Genomic DNA, 19,932 nt, shown 5'->3' on the forward strand with positions numbered 1-19,932 from the left:
TACCTTACTTGGTATCAGTTTAGCTATATGATCCTTATAGCTTATGCTTCACAAAGTTTTGTGTCTCAAATATTCTCCATTGCAATTTCTTGCAAAATAAATGAAGATAACTTCCTTAGATGGATGCAGCATGTTGACGTTACCATCAAAAGTTTCAAACTCAAAAAGCATATTCTTGGTGCTAATATGATTCCAGAAAAATATTTGTCCAAAGATGCAGTAAAAAATGTTTTCAATCTTGAGTTCAACAATTTTGAACAAGATTGTTTACTCAAATTTTGGCTAATGGAATCAATGGATACACAATTTAAAGTGTGTTATTGGATTTGAATGGTCCCATCAAATTTGAAACATTCTAAAGACCTACTTTGCATAACAAACAAAAGCATGTGTGTAGTAATTACTAATTCAGCTTCGAAATGTCAAGAAAACATATATATCAGTGAGTATCTCATTCAAGTAAAACAAATAATTGAAACTTTAGTTGTTATTGGTTCTCTAATCACTATAGAAGAAGATATAGATGCAATATTCGATGGTCTATCAGAGGATTATGATGGCTTAACCACCTCTTACCTCACAAGGACAAAATCTTTTTTGGTTGCTGAAATTGAAGTGCTTCTCATGCACTAAGAAGAGTGTCTAGGGAGGCATAAACAACGTGATCAAACACTTATATGGGCTAATCTTGCTCAGAACCAATCTCAATTGAAGAAAGGTTTCAAAGATGCTGGAGGCCGATCAAATTCAACAAATAACTCAAGACATGGCTCCAAGAGTCAATGTCATTTGGGAAGCTTAGGCATTTTGCATACCATTGCTGGTATAGATTTGATGATCAAGTCCAAGAACCCAACCTCTCAAGCAATTATGCTCAGTCATTAAATTCTAAATATGGTGTCTTTGTCATGTTTACTGTTGCAAATTCATCCTCCAACTATAATGATATCTAGTATCTAGGCACATGGGTTACCTATCATCTAACACCTAACCTTAACAATTTGACAATCAAGTCTGACTATCTTGGCTCATAATGTGTTCGCATTAGAAAGGTAACATTCTTGGCATTATTCATGCTAGAAACTTTAGCTTTATTTCTAAAGATTCAGATATTAAATTTTCTTTGAAAAAATTATTATGTTTCTTAAATCACTAAAAACTTGTTTAGTGTATCACAATTTGCAAGGTGCAACAATGTATTTTTTGAATTCTGTGTTAAATTGCGCCTTGTTAAATCTCAGGACACCAAGAAAGTGGTACTTTAAAGACAACTTTAAGAATAATTTATATGCATTTGATTAAATGCGGTTTATTTATCCTATTTATTGAAATTTAATTTATGCATTTTCTAATATTGTTCATTCTAGTAATGATGATTTGTGACATTCTAGACTAGCTTACACTTCATATAAAGTTGTACATATGTTATGAGGCAATGTAACATACCTATTTCAAATATTAATAAAACTCTATGCTTTTCATGTTGCTTAGGAAAATCACATAAATTACCTTTTCATGAATTCGATACATGCTTTAATGAACCACTCAATTAATGTACTTAAATATTTGGGGACTATCTTCATTCCTTTTTAAGGATGGTTATAGGTACTATATCTATTTCTAGATGCTTACTTAAAGTTCACTTGAGTTTACTTCTTGCACAGTGGGTTTCAAACTTTGTTCACTTTTGTTTAATTCAAAACTTAGGTTGAAAATAAACTAGGCAAGAAAATTAAAGTCTTACAAATAGATGCAGGGAAGAGTATGTTGTTTTTTTTCAAATTTCTTGCAGAAAATAAAATTTTACATAGTTTCAGTTGTGCCTATACTCATGAGCAAAATGGATAAGGTGAACGTAAACACAAACACATAACAAAAAACTAGAGTCACCTTACTTGCTGCTTCACCTCTACCATCATAGTTTTGGGGATGATGCTTTTGCAACAGCCACATTTGTGATCAACTTCCTTCATCTGTAATAAAATTTAAATATCCTTTTGAGGTTCTATTTTCAAATGTTCCATATTATAAGTTGTTCAAGCCTTTTGGCTGTAAGTCTTTTCCTTATATACTACCCTACAATAAGCATAATATGGAGTTTTGAACACAAGATGGGTCCAAACCTTGCCTATTTCTTAGATATAGCTCAAGTCACAAGGGATACAAGTGTCTTTCTCCCTCAGGCAAACTATACATTGTTCAACATGTGTTATTTCATGAGTTATGCTTCCGATTCAAACAAATTACTCAAACCACATTTGTGCCTTCTACCATCACTCTTCCTTTGCCTCATCCTTCATCAATTCTAATAATAAATCACCAACCTTCAAATTTCAACCAAGTCATTCATTTTTTTCAATCTCAACATTTGGAAACTTCTAATCAAACTACAACTGAGCCTACTCTCACAAATCTGACCATTAACACCTCCTTCCTACACATGGAACCTTACCAAATCAACTTACACAATCATCTATCCTACCTACCCTTGCAACATCAACTATGCCTATCAACACTCATCAAATGGTAACTAGAGCTAAGATGAGAATTTTTAAGCATAAAGCTCTCATTGCTAACACTGAACTAAGATTAGTACAAAAGGCTTTATCATTAAAGGAATTACACTCCATTATGTAGGAAGAGCACTTGACTCTAACAAAAAATCAAACTTGGGAATTAATGCCTCTACTTCCCAATAGAAAAGACATAAGATGCAAATGAATATTGCAGATAAAGAGAAACCTAGATGGTTTAGTTGTCAAACATAAAGTTTGTCTTGTGGCTAAAGGTTTTAGCCAGCAAGAAGGATTGAATTATACTGAAACATTTAGCTCTGTGGTAAAACTAGTAACTATTTGAATTGACCTAAGCGTTGCGGTTACTCAAGGTTGGTTAATAAGGCAAATAGACATCAATAATGCCTTCTTAAATGGGTTTTTAACTGAGGAAGTTTATATGGGTAACTTGAAGGGTTTCAATGTAAAGATCCTAATCTAGGATGCAGATTGCATATAGCTTTATATAGGCTCAAACAAGCTTCTAGAGTTTGGTTTGAAAAATTGGCCTTAACTTATAAATTTTTTGGGTTTCATCCAGCAAAATGTGACAGCTCTTTGTTCATCCAACATCATTCATCTTATATCACCTAGATTCTAATATATGTAGATGATATCCTCGTAACAGGAAACTCACCTACCCTTGTTCAAAATTTTATCAACAAACTCAATTCTTTGTTTCCTTTAAAGGATTTAGGTCCTTGCCATTATTTTCTTAGGATTGAGTCTAAGCATACAACAACTGAAGGCATTTTGCTGACTTAGTCTAAGTACCAATCAAATTTATTAACAAGGGTTAATATGCATAATACTAAAGCTATTAAGACTCCTGTTGCATTGGGGACCAAATTGGTTGTTAATGGCACCAATACATTCTCAGATCCCTCATTATATATATCAGTCATTGGAGCATTGCAACATACAACAATCACTCGATCAGATGTCGCATTTGCTGTAAACAAGCTATGTCAATTCATGCATTTTCCTCTTGAGTTTCACTGGAAAGCAACAAAGATGGTACTGTTAGTTATTTTAACGTGTTAATAAACAGTTCTATTTAATAGGATTGACTGGTTCTGGTTAGTTGCTTAGTTTACGCCTAGATTGCTGCCATGCAGTTTTGTGGTTTTATTTTTATTGTTATTCTGTTTTGAGAGTCAAGTCTGTAAGGCTTATAAAGCCATTTTCGGATGATTGAATAAAATGTGCTATCTCTTCACATATTCAGTGTGTTATTCGTGTATATTCATTAAGTTTTAACAATTGGTATCAAAGCTTCGCTAGGAGCCTGATCCGGGGTGAGTGAAGCGAGCATCTTGATTCAGAGTGCAACGCTAATACAACTATGTAAAGCCATGATTACCTCAGAAAAATTTGTTCAACCAGCCATTTCAAGGTTTGATGGACACTATGACTTCTGGTCCATGACTATGGAAAATTTCCTACGTAGCAAAGAACTATGGTAGCTCGTGGAAGATGGAATACCAACGCTTGGTGCAACACCCATTGAGGCACAAAGAAGGAGTGTAGCCAATGCATAACTAAAGGATCTGAAGGTGAAGAATTTCTTGTTTCAAGCTATTGATCGAGAAATTCTTGAAACAATGTTGGACAAAAGCACGTCACAGGCAATCTGGAGATCCATGCAACAGAATTATCATGGATTAACGAGGGTCAAACGTGCTCAACTCCAAGCTCTTCGACGTGAGTTCAAACTACTGGCGATGAAGGATGGCGAGAAGGTTGACAGCTACCTGGGGCACACACTTAGTGTAGTTAACAAAATGAAATCTAATAGTGAAGTAATGGGTTCCAGCATAGTGGTTAGCAAGATAGTTAGATCTCTAACCACAAACTTCAACTATGTAGTATGTCCTATCGAGGAGTCCAACGACTTGAACACTTTGAGTCTTGATAAACTTCATGGCAGTCTGCTCGTTCATGAATAACGAATGCAGAATTCTCAACCAGAGGAACAAGTCCTGAAAGTTACGCATGATGATAGAGCAGGAGTCAGTCGTGGTCGTGGCCGCGGAAATCATAAGCGTGGGAGAGGCCGTGGAAGACAGCCTTTCAACAAGGCACTCATTGAATGTTTTCAATGCCATAAGCTGGGCCATTTTCAGTATGAATGCCCTGGAGTTGCGAAACAAGCCCATTACATGACGCTTGAAGAGGCAACCGAAGTCGAGGATGAGATTTTGTTAGTAGCATATGCAGAGGTGACACATTCTGTTCAGATGGAGGATTGGTTTCTGGGTTCTGGTTGCAGTAATCATATGACAGGAAATAAGCTCTAGTTCACAGAAATACATGAAGAAGGACTCCATAAAATTGTCAAGCTTGGTAATGATACTACATTGGAGGTAGCTGCCAAAGGAAGCATTCGGGTTCAGATCAATAATATTGCTCATGTTATTGTAAATGTTTATTACATTCTAGAACTCAAGACCAACCTCTTAAGTCTGGGACAACTTCAAGAGAAAGGGCTTACCATTCTGATCCAACATGGTGCATGCAAAATATTTCATCCAGACAGAGGATTGGTTATTCACACTACCATGCGAGGGAACTGAATGTTCTATTTGTCAGCGCAATATGTTTTCAACATTCTCAGTATTTCCAAGTGGAAGATATCTTAGAAAAGGAAACGTAATTATGGCATAGATGATTTGACCATCTCAACTTCAGAGGACTCAATACACTCGCACAAAAGCATATGGTGATCGGACTACCCTCACTGAAAATTTTCACAGCTGTATACACTACATGTCTTATTGGTAAACAGCACCGTGATACCATACCAAAGTTAAGTTCTTGGCGCGTATCGACTAAATTATAGTTAGTTCATGCTGATGTAAGTGGTCCCATCTCACCTGCTTCAAACAGCTGCAAAAGGTACATACTGATTTTTATTGATGATTATTCTCGTAAAACGTGAGTTTATTTTTTGCATGAAAAATCTAAAACCTTTAATACATTTAAGAACTTCAAAGCATGTGTTGAAAAGGAAGCTAGAACTCATATTGCTTGTCTGAGAACTGACAGAGGAAGGGAATTCACATCCAAGGAGTTTTCATATTTCTACACTCATCGAGGTATTTCCAGGCAACTGACAGCTGCTTACACCCCTCAATAGAACAGAGTTGTAGAGCGCAAAAATCACACCATCATGAATGCAATACGAGCTGTGCTTCATGTAAAGCAAGTTCCAAAGTCCTTCTTGCCTGAGGGAGTGAGATGGTGTGTTCATGTTCAAAATCGAAGTAGGGAGTGACAATGTTGATTCTACACCTCAACTTGTTGTAGCTAGAGGTAGCAATTTAGATTCAGAACCGCTTGAATCAGCTTCTGATTTTGAATCTACTGATCCTCCAGTTAAAAGGAGGGCAACAAGGACTCGGAGACAACCTATGTGGATGACAGATTATGAAACCAATCTATTTGCAAACGAGGAGAGCTTGCTAGCAATGTTGACGACTGATTCTGAGGATCTTCAAACCTTTGAGGAAGCTAGTAAGAGTCAGAAATGGAAGGAGGCCATGGACACTGAGATGAAAGCAATTGAAAGAAACAACACATGAGATCTAGTAAATCCACCTGAAGGCGTGGTACCCATAGGTGTGAAATGAGTTTTCAAAACAAAGCTCAATGAAAAAGGACAAGTAGAAAAATATAAAGCCTGATTAGTGGCAAAAAGGTATGCTCAGAAATATGGAATCAACTACACAGAAGTCTTTGCTCCCGTTGCTAGACTTGATACAGTGAGAGTGTTGTTAGCTGTGACTGCTCAAAATGCGTGGGAAGTGTTTCAGCTTGATATGAAGAGTGCTTTCTTGCATGGTGAAATTCAAGAAGAAATTTATGTTCACCAACCTGCTGGTTTTATCAAGAAAGGCAGAGAAGGACAAGTATACAAGCTGAGGAAGGCTCTATATGGGCTTAAGCAGGCCCCACGAGCCTGGTATAGTAAAATTGAAGCATACTTTGCCAAAGAAAGGTTTGCATGTTGCTCCAATGAACACACTTTGTTCACAAAACAGGTTAGAGACAATATTTTAATAGTTAGCTTATATGTGGATGATCTAATCTTTATTAGAAATAGCAGAGCTATATGCGAAGAGTTTAAACACTCAATGCAGTTGGAGTTTAACATGATAGATCTGGGCAAAACGAGACATTTTCTGGGAATAAAAGTAATACAGAATGAAGCAAGCATTTTCATCTGCCAAAGGCGATATGCGTATGAGATCCTAGCACGTTTTAATATGTTGGACAGTAACTCAGTACGAAATCACATGGTACCAGGAACCATTTTATCCAAGGATGATGCAGGAATTCTAGTAGATGCTACAAAGTTTAAACAAGCTGTTGGCAGTCTCATGTACTTGACAGTCACACAACCAGATTTGATGTTTGGAGTTAGTTTAATCAGTAGATACATAGCCAATCCCAAGAAGTCTCATTGGGCAGTAACAAAACGACTTTTCAGGTATCTACAAGGCACTGTTGAACACAGTCTCTTCTATCAACAGGGAAAGAAGATGAGTTTCACAGCTTATAGTGACAGCAACTATGCAGGGGATTCAGATGATAGGAGAAGCACTACTAGATCAGTGTTCATGAGTGGAACTGCAGCTGTATCTTGGGCTTAAAAAAAATAGCCTGTGGTAAGCCTATCTACCACTAAGGCTAAATATATTGCTGCAACATATTGTGCATGTCAATGTATTTGGCTCAAACAAATTCTAGAGCATCTTGGAGTAGAAGGAAAAGAAGCTACTGAGATTTTCTGTGACAATAGGTTTACCATACAACTGTCTAAGAATCCCGTTTTTCATTGTAGGAGTAAGCATATTGTAGTAAGGTTCTACTTTCTTAGAGATTTAGTTAATGATCAAATTATCACACTGAAGTACTGCAATACAAATGAGCAAGTGGCTGACATTATGACAAAAGCTTTGAAGCTTGATCAATTTGAGAAACTTAGACGTATGCTTGGAGTACTTGCAGTTAATGAAATAAACTAAAGCTTAACGAATGGATTGTTAGTTATTTTAACGTGTCAATAAATAGTCCTACTTTATAGGACTGACTGGGTCTAATTAGTTGCTTAGTTTACGCCTAGATTGCTGCCATGTAGTTTTGTGATTTTTGTTTTTATTGTTATTATATTTTGAGAGTCAAGTCTGTAAGGCTTATAAAGCCATTTTCGGATGATTGAATAAAGTGTGCAATCTCTTTACATATTCAATGTGTTATTCGTGTATATTCATTAAGTTTTAACAGGTACTAAGATACTTAAATGAAACTATTGATCATGGAATTCTATTTCAACCATCAACCAATCTTGATATTACAGGTTTTTGTGATTTAGATTGAGCCTCAAATCTTTTGATATGCGATGTACCTCAGGATTTTGCTTATTCTTAGGCAAGAATATAGTCTCATAGGTTGCTAAAAAACATGTTGTATCCAAATCAAGCACCAAAGCAAAGTTTTAAAGCATGCACTTGTCATAGAGATTTAGTGTTTGTGATCTTTTCTTTGTGAGATTAGAATGCAACCCTCCAAACCTCCCCTAATTTAGTGTGACAAGCAAGGTATAGTTGTATTGACAACCAGTTCAATTTTACACTCAAAGTCTAAACACTTTAAGTTGGACTTAAGATTTGTTAAAGAGAAAGTTTCTCAAGGACAAATTGTAGTCAAACACATTCCTTTACAGTTTCAATATGTAAACTTATTAACTAAGTCTCCATTAAGTATTGTCTTTAGTTTGTTTCTCTCCCCACTTAGTTCGAGAGAGGTTATAAAACATAAAATTAAATTTGGTTATAATAATAGCAAAGTTAGTTAGGCTAGTGTACAATTAGCTAATTCAATTACTTTTTGCTCTGTTTGTTATCTCATTATTATGCCTATATAAGACTTTGTAATTATGTATTTGTCTAGATTAAATTTATAATACAAATTTAGTTTTCTTTTTTAATATCTTTTTTCTCTTTTTAAATTTTTCTTTTTCAATCCGTCTGTAACCTTACATAAATAATGTCTTTACATTTGGCATGTTTTTAAAATTTAATATATATCTTTTAATTTATTATTTTAATATAAAAGTTATATCTATATTAAATTTTATTTAATTTTAATATAATAAAATATTTACTATACATATAACAATAGTCTTAAAATTTATGGAATTATTAAATGTTAAGATAATTAATATATTAATTTAAAAATTTATTTTAATTTGATAATATAGTTGAAATGAAAAAGGAAATGGAAATGTTTGTGTGTAATAAGTATAGTGTTTTTTGGGTCAAAGGATGTGTGTGGAAGTTGAGGAAGCCAGGAAGGGGCGGGTCATGAATCCATGATTATTAATTAGGGTGTGTTATGTGTGTTTAGAAATAGAAGTAGAAGACAATAGAAGAGTGGGCTTTCTCTCTGTGTCTCCTCCAAACTCATAAACCCCACTCTCTCACTATTCAGCCTCCACCTTCTCTCTAACTCCTATTCGTACGGACCCTAACCCTCTCTTTCTCTTTCTTCTTTCCCATTCTATATTTCTTCTTCGCATGTGCAATTAACCCATGCCCAGATCTTTTTTTGTTTAAATAATTTTTTTATTTACCCTGTGGCTGTGGTATGGTGTTTTTCTTCACCTACCCATTGGCCTTACAAGTTAGTTTCTCATAAGTTTTATTATTATTTGTTTATTTTTGCATGTGTACCTTCTATTTTATTATTCTTCACCCCTTTTAACCGTTATTGAAAGGTGTTTGCTTTTTTTTTTGTTTCTTTCAATCATTCATAATCATGCATGTGTTTCTGTGTGTAACTACGAAAAATTTAAGGGTGCCCTTTTATCAAGTTTTGATCTGTTTGTCTAGAATGTATTTTGGTAAGGGTTGGGGCTGGGTATTCTGATGCCCCTTGGATGTGGTTGGTTTTGGAGAGTTGATTGTTTGGGACTACGGTTTTGGGATATGGAAAATGTGGATTTAATCATGAGGGTGTGGTGTTTGAAGTGGGAAATGGAGATTTTGATGATGGTGATAGTAATGTGATTGCAATGATTAACTTGATGTTTGTTTACATTAGAACAAGACAAAAAGGTCATGTGGGTACCCTAATACCATACCTTCTGTGTGTTTATAATTGGATTTTAATATTCTATGCAGTTGTAAATTGATTGTGTGTTTGTGTCTATGCGGGGATTGGATATGAATTGAGAATGTGGGAGATTGCTATTAGCTATGATAAATTATAAAAGCCAAAAGCTATGTACTAGTATTTTTCATATATGAATTCTGATATAGTTCCTTTGCTGGTTGAGTATACTGTGCTGGTTATTACCATATTGCTAATCTTTTTTTCTTTGTTTAACTGTAGCAGGTCCATTAATCTGAAGAAAAAAAGTGAGAAGATTGATTCTGTTATGTTCTGAATTTCCTATCACAAAAGTTTTAACCAAAATGGAAAGTGAAAAGTCTAATGTTTCAAAGGCTGAAGAACTTAAACTCCTTGCTAATGAAGCATTCAATGGTAATTAATACTCATGGACTATTTCTTTGTGATGTGATTCATTTTACTTTCTTCAATATTGCAGTGAAATTTGTGGTAGGCTTTAGCCGAATCATTGAATCCTACTCAATTTTGATAAGCATTAGTACTGTTTTTGACTTGGTACTAATTCAACACATTTCTATGCGATTGCTTGCTGATCCTGTGAGTTCCTTTTCCAGCTCGAAAATATGCTCAAGCCATTGATCTATATACACAAGCAATTGAGCTAAACAGTCAAAATGCAGTTTACTTGGCTAATCGTGCCTTTGCCCATCTTCGGCTTGAGGAATATGGTAGTGCAATACAAGATGCTACAAAAGCTATTGAAATTGATCCTAAATATTCAAAGGTGCCATGAGTCAGAAAACACTAGAGGCTTTCCTGTATTTAGTTATCTATAATAAAAGCATGTCCTGATTTTGGTATGTTGTTATAGGGTTATTACAGGCGAGGTGCTGCTCATCTTGGGCTGGGAAAGTTCAAGGAAGCGCTGAAAGATTTTCAGCAGGTAACTACATGCAATTTTAAATATCTATTATTCTGTTGTCTTTAAAATATTGGAATGCAGGGACCTGGGTTGAAAATAACATGTTCATTCTAGTAGATCTGTTGCATTGCAAAAATGTTGGAGAACATTGATAAATTAATAATATTCATTAGTCATGTAGGTTACAATACCAACGAGAATTTGGAGATACAAAAAGAATATGTACTTTTGTAGGCAGTACCATCTCTAAAGTTATTTATTTAGTATATTTTATGGAACAGTTCTAATATTGATACTTGAAAGAAGCTTAAGAGAGGATCTTGTGTGCTAAAACATGAGAATATGTGATAGAAACTGGAACCAGAAATAAGTATTTTTTTCACTGAATATATGCTCTGTTATTAGTTCCTGTCTTATATGAATGCCATGCATCTGGAAAATGGGTTACAGTTTTTGTGAAAGGATAGAAAATAAAGAAAAAGGGGAAAAAAGGAAGATATGTTGCAGGCAATGTTGTCAAGATTAAGATCCTACCTAGAATGCAAAATTATATTGAAACACACACACACATAATTACATAAATAAGCAAAATGACTTTTAAATGCCTATGAGCAGCTAGAATCTCAGTTTCTCAGACCCACTATCGTTCCCAGCCCATTGTATTTTCACTTACAGCCAGAATAGAACCAATTACCACTCACCCAAACTGCCCTAAAACAGAACACTGACAAACAAATGTAGCACTCAAACTCAAACACTTGACAAGGCTAGGATGGGTACCTCACAGTAGATGCTATCACAACACTTGCGGAACAGAGCTCATAATTTGCTGGATGTCGCACCAACATATTCCACCCAGCAGCTCCAAACACATTCAGCATGGGTAGGCATCTCACTGCAGATGGAGTCACAAATCTCTGAGTGCAGAGGCTGCAAAGGCGTTCCCAGCACCAAAATAAATCTGATTGTTGCAAAAATCAGATGTGCGATGCAGCAGCTTTGCTCAAAACTCCTTGCTGTAATTTAAGTTGGGCTTCCTGAATATTTTAATACTCTTGGTTCTCCATTCTCCATCTCACAAGTTTCTCTCGGAACTGATATTTCTCTGCCATTTCTACTCTTGCTTCCATCTTCAAATCCACTATACTAATTACTAGAAACTGGAACTATAAATAGGTATTATATACTGAATATACTTTGTTGGTTCCTTTCCTAATACCAGTGATATCAATCTAGAAAATGTGGTTTACAGCCACTGTACAGGGAAACAAAATAAAAAAGGAAAAAGATGATTGTTGCAAGAAAAGTGGGTGATAATGATGGAGTAACCAAAGAAAGTGGAGAGATGAATTAATGCAGTTATTCAGGGATATTATTTGGGATATCTTTTAACCCAACCTCTACCTTTAGTTTTTTACTTTCCTTCAAAATAACTTTGACTAACTCACTCTTATTGTTCTGGAACATGTACTTCTTTCAATGTGTAAACATTTCTTATTTAATATACTTTTATTGATTAGGTAAAAAAAATGTGTCCAAATGATCCTGATGCAACAAAGAAATTGAAGGAATGTGAAAAAGCAGTTATGAAACTTAAATTTGAAGAAGCAATTGCTGTACCAGAGTCTCAAAGGCGTTCAGTAGCAGAATCCATAGATTTCCATTCGATAGGTACTATTTTGATTATGGTTTCTTGCACTAATGTATGATATTTTTCATATTTCTTGTTTGTCTCTCTCCCCTTGTACACACCTTTTTTTTTGGGTATGTTACACTTCATTGTATTATTTCATGCAGCCATGCTGTTATATCTCTTAACTTTTGTTTATTTTGGATCTTGTGTGTATTCTAATTCTAAGGGTACTGATACTATTTAGCTTTAATGTTGTAATGCTTCAAATAATATGTAACATGCCCTTAAGAGTGTAACTATAGCTTTGTTTTAATTATTTGAATGTCCTAATACAACATCTCCTGTTATTTTTTACTGTAAACTAGCACCCTTTCATATATAAATTCATGTTTTCAAGGATCTTAGCATCCTTAATGCAATAACATGGAATTGTCGTTTCAATAATTATGTTATATGTGAGAGTTTCAGATTTTGATCAGATTGGATATGGTCCTTAATATTCTCCCCATTTAATTGGGTTGTTGATGGGATTTCCTTCTTTGAACCCTGGTTATTTTTATGTAGTAGTTTGGATGGAATAAGATGCCAATCACTATCTGGTTTCATTTCATTTCCACACTTTGTAGTGAAATTTGTATTTGGTTCTGATACTGTTTAAGTAGTTATGTAGTGATCTTGACTCTTGAGTAATGGACCATTATGCTGTGAATTTGTGTATTTTATTTTCTACTTCCCAGGTTCTTGATTGCTTATGTATTTCCTTATGGAATTTGTTTTCAATCTTAATAAGAGACATGGAGTTTGAAGTTGATAGAAAAGGAAGGGGTAAATAGTGTAATATGTAACAGTCCAGTGCTTAAACTTTCTACAACCACAGGAACCATAAGTCAGAAATTTTGGTGCATTGTGACATGAGATTATATCTTCTGCTTGTTTCTATTTCATTTCCTTAATGGTTCAAGAGTCAAGAACATCTTATCAATATGATTAGTATCTTTCAAAAAGTTATTGATGGTGTATGCTCTCATCTATATTATTGTATCTTCCTTTTACATATTCATTTCAACCTTTGACCATCCATGTATGTAGTTTCTATTCTATGTGGCCTTATCTTACATTTTCTAGTAGGGAAAATGACCCAGAAGTTTTGCTCACCAAGATGTTTTACATTAAATAACTCTTTAACCATATAATGATATAGTTTAACCTGAGGAACATGCTAATTACCATTGAAGACAATGTATCCATTTCAGTTTGTGTACTCATTAACCAAGCATAAGGCCATAAACTAATTTATCCAATAATTGTCCTATATTTTGCTACTTGGTTAAGTAGATTAACTGTGCAATTAATTTGATAGTTGGTTAGTCAATCTATAAACTAGAATGGACTTGCCAAGCCAAACACATGGTTCATTTTCCCTTTCCTGTTTTCACTGATGCACTTTTCATTTCTGTCTCTAGTTTCCTTTGACATCCTTCCTTTTCATTGGTAACATGTCTTAGAAGGGTCAAAAAGTTTAAAAAATAATCACAATTGTATATGTGACCACACCCTTTTTACCTCTGGGTTGATGCATATGGTTTTTTTTTTTTTCCATTCCCCAAATCAGTAGTGAATACTTTCATGATTCCATCACATTCCTTAGGCGTCCTTCTTCCCTCCTAAATCCCTTTTCATAAATTCTAGGGATATTTTATGCCTGTCTATTTATGAATGTTTGTCATAATTCAGTATAAATCATCACTCTTTGTATATATTGTATCATTATAGGAAAGGGCCGCAATTCTTCGGTGCCAACCGAAGTGGCCATAGCAGCAGTGACAGTAGCAGTTATGGCAGCAGCGGTGATGTTGTTCAGGACATCAAAGACCACAATAGTAGTTGCAATTGTGGTTGGTTTGCTGTTGCTCCTTGGGGCTTTTTGGTGGACTGGCCACGATACTGGTACATTTAGGAGTCATTTACATAACCCAGGTCTTAGTGTAAAATTTATTAAGACCTAGAATATAGAAAATTGAGAATTTTGATTTAAGTCAAACAGTATCGTGAATCATTGTTGATAATGCATTAGAGAATAATTTTTGTTCTTTACAATGGAACATAATGCTTTATATTGGCTATTTTTTGGAACAAGTTATATTTTAGAAATGAAAAACATCTCTTGTGTCTCTTAAGATACTAGTTGATTAGAATATGATTATTACCGATATTGGGCTTTCTGATACTGATATAGGTTAATTCTTTTGGGTGGATTTAAGTTTGGTATATTTTCTGATAGGGATAGTAGGTTCTATGTATTTTTCATTTTACTTGTAAGAGTATATTTTATCTGAGACTGTAAGAGTGATAGGTTATCCCCCTAATCAGAATAATATAGAACAATGCATGTGTTACATCTAGTTTTACTATTTTCAGCTGCTTGCAACTTTCCTTGATTTTTTCTTTCTTTTGAGGTGTTCAATTGCCACCAAGATTGGCATCTACGAACTTCTGTAATTTGAAAGATTGTTGTGTATTTTATAATTGTCATTGGATTCAATAGAGATAGTGTAATTTCCTGATCATCAAACCCTCCCCTTCATTTTTATTGGATTGATAATTTCAGGGACCAGTAACAAAAAATTTAATATGAAAGATCAATAACTATTCTTGTTAATTTTGTATTGTCAGTTGTCTATAAATTAATGACCTAATTTTATTCTAGTTTGTATTTTTATTATTAAACTAATTTCAAGTTCTACTGTAGAATTTAATTCCACTCATGGACATGAACAAACTTTGGTGTTTCATTTTAATGCTAGATGTCGAGCCACAATATTCAGGAGCAAGAATAGAAGGGGATGTTGTTACTTTGGATTTTGTAAAGAAGATGATGGAAGATTTCAAGAATCAGAAGTGCTTGCATAAACGGTACTGAAGGAAGAAATTTCATTGCGGATCTGTCTGTTTCTAGATGAGTTATTGAATTGTCTTCTCTCTTGTCCTGCTTCAATTTTGTAGGTATGCATTCCAAATTGTATTGCAAACAAGAGAGATGTTGCAAGCTTTGCCTTCTCTTGTTGACATAAATGTTCCTGATGGCAAACATTTTACTGTTTGTGGTGATGTGCATGGTCAGGTAATTGGTTTATTATAATCTTTGATTTGTTTATAATATTTTGTGTCACATACTTGATTTTGAACCTAGGCACTACTGAAATTGATAGGTGAATTCTTAATAAGGTAAAACAATTTGCTGCTTATCCCTTCAATCATTCAATGTGACTTTTGATGCTTATAGATATTAGGTAGGGAGTAGGATTGTTGTTATAGCCTCTGTTTGATTTTCCTCCCATATTTCATATATTGACCTTGTAATTTATTTATTTTTCCATTATATTTTGCATATTCATTCAGAGGGGGACTTTGACTGCCATGTTGAATTTAAGACCCTGTCTTGGATTTTTTTATCTTTTTTTACCAATGATAGAAGAGGGAGTCTTATTAGAAGAGAAAAAAGAAAATAGCACAAAAACATGCATAAATAGTCTTTCTTAGAGAGGAGCAAAAAATACAGAGCAGAAAAAAGAAATTCTCATTTGAATGTTTGATCAAGAAACCCATTTGAAATAATGATTTTATCCCATATTAAAAACAGCTGCGAAAATTTTTCATTTGAAATTTTGGCATTCATTCCTATCAATATTGCTAATTTACAGCCTATATAGTCTTTAGTGCACTCCTTTTCATGGCTTTTCCCATATATATCTTATCAAAACCTTGGAAATGACATAACTTATAATTGCCACTCAAATTCAGATGCATTTGGAAACGTAAGCTAAAGAAAAACTATGAAAAATATTGACAGACCACTCTTAACTGTTGTAAAATAAAGCATCTTACCTTTCCAGTGGATGATGAGGGGAGAAAGAACACTCTGGAATTTGAAATATAACCCAGTCACCACTTTACTGACGTAAAACTAAGATATCATGGTTTACTATGTATGTCCATGTCATTCCTATTGTAGTGTTTCTTTGAACTTTGACCTTTCAAATTGATTATTTTTTCCCCATAACTCCTGCAGTACTATGATCTTCTGAATATTTTTGAGCTTAATGGGCTTCCTTCAGAAGAGAATCCGTATCTATTTAATGGTGATTTTGTGGATAGGGGATCTTTTTCTTTGGAAGTTATCCTCACTTTGTTTGCATTTAAGTGCATGTCTCCATCAGGTAAACCATATATCTTTATCAGTCTGTAAGTTTTTTATCATTTTCTGGATTATTACAATTTATTTGGAAGTTGAGCTTAATAAATTGCAGTATTTACTTTATTTTCAAGTGAATTGTATAATTCTATTACTTTACATAAATCTTAATTTACTTCTTTTGTTACTTTTTCCAGTTCACTTGTTTGAAGGAATATTATTCTATTTTTCCTGGGATGTTGTAACTTATTTTGTTGCCATATGATTTTCAGCCATATATTTAGCTAGGGGAAATCATGAGAGCAAGAGCATGAACAAGATATATGGTTTTGAGGGTGAGGTGCGCTCGAAGTTGAATGACACATTTGTCGAACTATTTGCTGAAGTTTTCTGCTGTTTACCTTTGGCTCATGTTATCAACGAGAAAATTTTTGTAGTTCATGGAGGTCTTTTTAGTGTTGATGGGGTCAAACTCTCTGACATTCGATCAATTAATCGATTTTGTGAGCCTCCTGAAGAAGGTTAGATGCATCCTTTTTCAGTTTTAGTTGATCTCAGAGTAAATAGCAAATACCTAAATCCCTCTAAAATTCCCATTCTTGCACTTCATAGACCTAAATCTCTGGCTTTTCATCCCTCAGCATCGTAGTTTTATGTATCTATGTTTGGTATGTGTAGGGTTGATGTGTGAATTGCTATGGAGTGATCCACAACCTCAGCCTGGAAGAGGCCCAAGCAAGCGTGGTGTAGGCCTTTCTTTTGGTGCAGATGTGACAAAAAGGTTTTTGCAGGAAAATAATTTAGGTATGTTTGGTCATTGGGCTGATACTTTATTTGTTCTTTAATCAGTGGCTTCACACAAATTACCTATTTACAGATTTAGTTGTGCGGTCTCATGAAGTAAAGGACGAAGGTTATGAGATTGAACATGATGGTAAACTTATAACTGTGTTTTCTGCTCCAAATTACTGTGACCAGGTAATCAATTCCCTTCTGGTATCACATTTTTTAGTAATTTTATGGCATTTGCTTACTTGATTGTCTCATAAAATTTCATGGGAGAGAGATGGGTGTGCACCCCTCCCCCCCCAAAAATAAAATAAAATAAAATAAAATAAAAAAAGAGAAAGAAAAACTAATGAATGTTGTGATTTATCCTTTTAGTCTATTCTTTAATCATTGGTTTAGGCTCAGTCCTCAGGCTGTGCTTGTGTATGTGAACATATTATTGAGACGAGTTCTAGGAGTGAAGGCAGTTGGGCATGCTGCATGACTGACCAGAATGGTTTTCCAGTCATACTAAGTGTGAATGAAAACAGTTTCACCATCTTGCATTTTACCATTTGTTGTTTGCATGGATTCTGTGCATGGCATGCTTATATTAATATCTAAGAAATTTCTTTTCCTTCTATAAAGTATATTTTGATGTTGGTGTTACTGTTGTTTTTTCACTGTATGCTGCAGATGGGTAACAAAGGTGCCTTTATTCGATTTGAGGCACCCGATATGAAACCTAACATTGTCACATTCTCAGCTGTGGTTAGTATCATTTTTGTTTGTAGTATGCCATGTTATATCATGTTGTCATCCTCAAAAAAATAATATGATCCTATGCATCATGATCCTATGCGTCTCTCATTAGGACATCAAGTTCAAATTCATTAGAACTTATCTGTCAATTAGTATAGTTGTATGGTGGTGATATACTTGTGCCTGATTTACTTTGTTAATTTGCAGCCACATCCTGACGTCAAGCCAATGGCCTATGCAAACAACTTCCTCCGGATGTTCCAATAATTTCTATAGCTGACTAGTAGCCTAGACTGCCAATGCTTTGTGCTGCTTTGCAATGTCAACGTTATGCCCCAACAAGGGCAAGATTCAGGTGGTGACTAGAGAAGATCTGGTATATGTTGGTCACTGTTGTTTTGTATAATATTTTTGGCTCAACATTTTATTAAAATTCATTTTTTCACCCCCCTAATGTTGCCCCTTTTAGTTTTTTGCCTTTTATCACTCAGTGAACAAGTGTAAGGAAATTTGCATCTTGATTAGCTTCGTGAAACTCTTAGTGATAAAATGTTTACTTGAAACTGATTACGTGGATCACGCTAAGGTGGATGCAAGACCGCTTTAATTGTGTTTGTGCTAGTATCTAGCTGTTGATTATTACTTGACTGTCAGCTTGACTTTGAATGAGTGATTTGAGTATAAAATTGTAGTTTGTTTTACCAAAATAATTGTGTTTATTTATCAGATACTAAAATATTTCTTCGCAAATTTCAGGGTAGACTAATTAATTTAAATTATCCTTACTAGCGGCGCTCCATGATGGTGACATAATATTCTAATATTCATTTTGTTATATAGACTTGATTGTTCACAGTCACTGCACTAATCAAAGATTTACTCAAAAGCACATACTAAAGTTAAGTCGTAATTATATGATCTTTAATTCCTTCCTAACTTGGGGTTGAAGATTATATGCCACTTACTCTAAGGCAATATTTTTGCTCTAAACAATAGATTGGAATTATCAACGGGCAATTCCCCAATGTGAAGCCAGACAGGGAAGAGTGATAAAGTTGTAAAATTACGGACTTCAACCGAATTGCAATGAAGTTGTCAACCAAGTTACCAAAAAACAAGGTCCAAGGAATGTTGATTATTTATATTACATATGGTATTAAATTCTGTGTGAATGATATATTAGCTCTTTTTAAATATTATTTATATTATGAAAACTATTATAAGATTATGAGTTGAGTTTATGGAGATTTTACAAGTTCATGTAGATTCTTCTGGTTGACAAGCTTATTAGCAAATATTAGAAATCAATGTATCAATTAATGTAGCAAATATTACATAGTTCAGATTAGTAAATTTTAGAACTGTAAGCACCCTATGGTGTGTGTTCGCATTAAGGAATTAATGTATCAATTCTATTCATCTTTCCTTGCTAACATTTTTTTTTTCTCTCGAGAATGTGGCTTACTTTACTGATCATTTCAAGTAGAAAAGTGTTTAATTTTCCTTTGTTTAGTAAGTTATGATGTTTGAATAAAATGGTGCTGGATTTATTGTTCATAAATGGTACATGATGTCAGAAGCTAAATACTTTTGGTTTAAGAAAAGGGATCTATATTTACTCTATATCATTGAATGTTTTAATAACACATCTCTAATTTACGACAATCAAATAAAACAACTAAATTCGATCGTGCCTACATTTATTACTAAACCTAATTGTCAAAATCAAACGGAGTATTTAACTATATGTTTGATTAATAGAGATCATAAAGCATTGTATCTCTAAGACTGATTTTCATCTTTTGATTTTGTCCCAAAATTTTTAATTTTTTAAAATTGATCTCTGGCAATGGTTCTAACTTCAAAATTTCAGAGTAATGGAGTAGTTAAAAATAATGGTGTTTGTGATATTAGACATTGGTACTGACATGATAAGCAATTTTTATGATAAAATGATTTTCTA

At 34.2% G+C, this 19,932-nt stretch overlaps 2 protein-coding genes across 6 annotated transcripts; both read left to right on the forward strand.

Annotated features, from left to right (window-relative positions):
* The first annotated feature begins 4,159 nt into the window (after positions 1-4,159).
* LOC113854212 lies at positions 4,160-4,855 on the forward strand. Its single transcript, XM_027485103.1, has 2 exons — positions 4,160-4,423; positions 4,514-4,855. Exons 1-2 carry the CDS (start codon positions 4,160-4,162, stop codon positions 4,853-4,855), a joined length of 606 nt encoding a protein of 201 aa, XP_027340904.1.
* Positions 4,856-8,896: 4,041 nt separating this feature from the next.
* On the forward strand, positions 8,897-19,398 carry LOC113854004 (serine/threonine-protein phosphatase 5). Of its 5 annotated transcripts, XR_003502717.1 has the most exons (16): positions 8,897-9,077; positions 9,957-10,106; positions 10,307-10,476; positions 10,564-10,635; positions 12,135-12,285; positions 14,021-14,194; positions 15,052-15,160; positions 15,251-15,368; positions 16,317-16,464; positions 16,712-16,960; positions 17,118-17,243; positions 17,317-17,417; positions 17,904-17,978; positions 18,177-18,324; positions 18,726-18,773; positions 18,966-19,398. XR_003502717.1 is itself a non-coding variant. In XM_027484779.1 (14 exons), the coding sequence occupies exons 2-14, from the start codon at positions 10,037-10,039 to the stop codon at positions 18,234-18,236; spliced, it is 1,623 nt and encodes a 540-aa protein (XP_027340580.1). In that variant the 5' UTR covers positions 8,897-9,077; positions 9,954-10,036; the 3' UTR covers positions 18,237-18,671. The 5 variants fall into 5 exon arrangements, 4 of the variants coding, with proteins under 4 accessions (XP_027340580.1, XP_027340581.1, XP_027340582.1 ...); XM_027484779.1 differs by lacking the exons at positions 18,726-18,773; positions 18,966-19,398 and having other exon boundaries at positions 9,954-10,106; positions 18,177-18,671; XM_027484780.1 differs by lacking the exons at positions 18,726-18,773; positions 18,966-19,398 and having other exon boundaries at positions 18,177-18,669.
* The last annotated feature ends 534 nt before the right edge of the window (positions 19,399-19,932 follow it).

The sequence above is a fragment of the Abrus precatorius genome, unplaced genomic scaffold, assembly GCF_003935025.1.
Source record: "Abrus precatorius isolate BTA unplaced genomic scaffold, Abrus_2018 Scaffold11, whole genome shotgun sequence".
Classification (NCBI taxonomy): Eukaryota; Viridiplantae; Streptophyta; class Magnoliopsida; order Fabales; family Fabaceae; genus Abrus; species Abrus precatorius.

What these genes read in the sequence shown, in the direction of transcription:
- LOC113854212 (XM_027485103.1), top strand. Translation starts at nt 4,160, where the DNA reads ATGTTGGACAAAAGCACGTCACAGGCAATCTGGAGATCCATGCAACAG. An exon ending in CCACAAACTTCAACTATGTA is followed by an intron (nt 4,424 to 4,513) that starts GTATGTCCTATC and finishes TAACGAATGCAG; the next exon opens with AATTCTCAACCAGAGGAACA.
- LOC113854004 (XM_027484779.1), top strand. Translation starts at nt 10,037, where the DNA reads ATGGAAAGTGAAAAGTCTAATGTTTCAAAGGCTGAAGAACTTAAACTC. An exon ending in CATAGATTTCCATTCGATAG is followed by an intron (nt 12,286 to 14,020) that starts GTACTATTTTGA and finishes GTATCATTATAG; the next exon opens with GAAAGGGCCGCAATTCTTCG. An exon ending in TTTGCAGGAAAATAATTTAG is followed by an intron (nt 17,244 to 17,316) that starts GTATGTTTGGTC and finishes ACCTATTTACAG; the next exon opens with ATTTAGTTGTGCGGTCTCAT.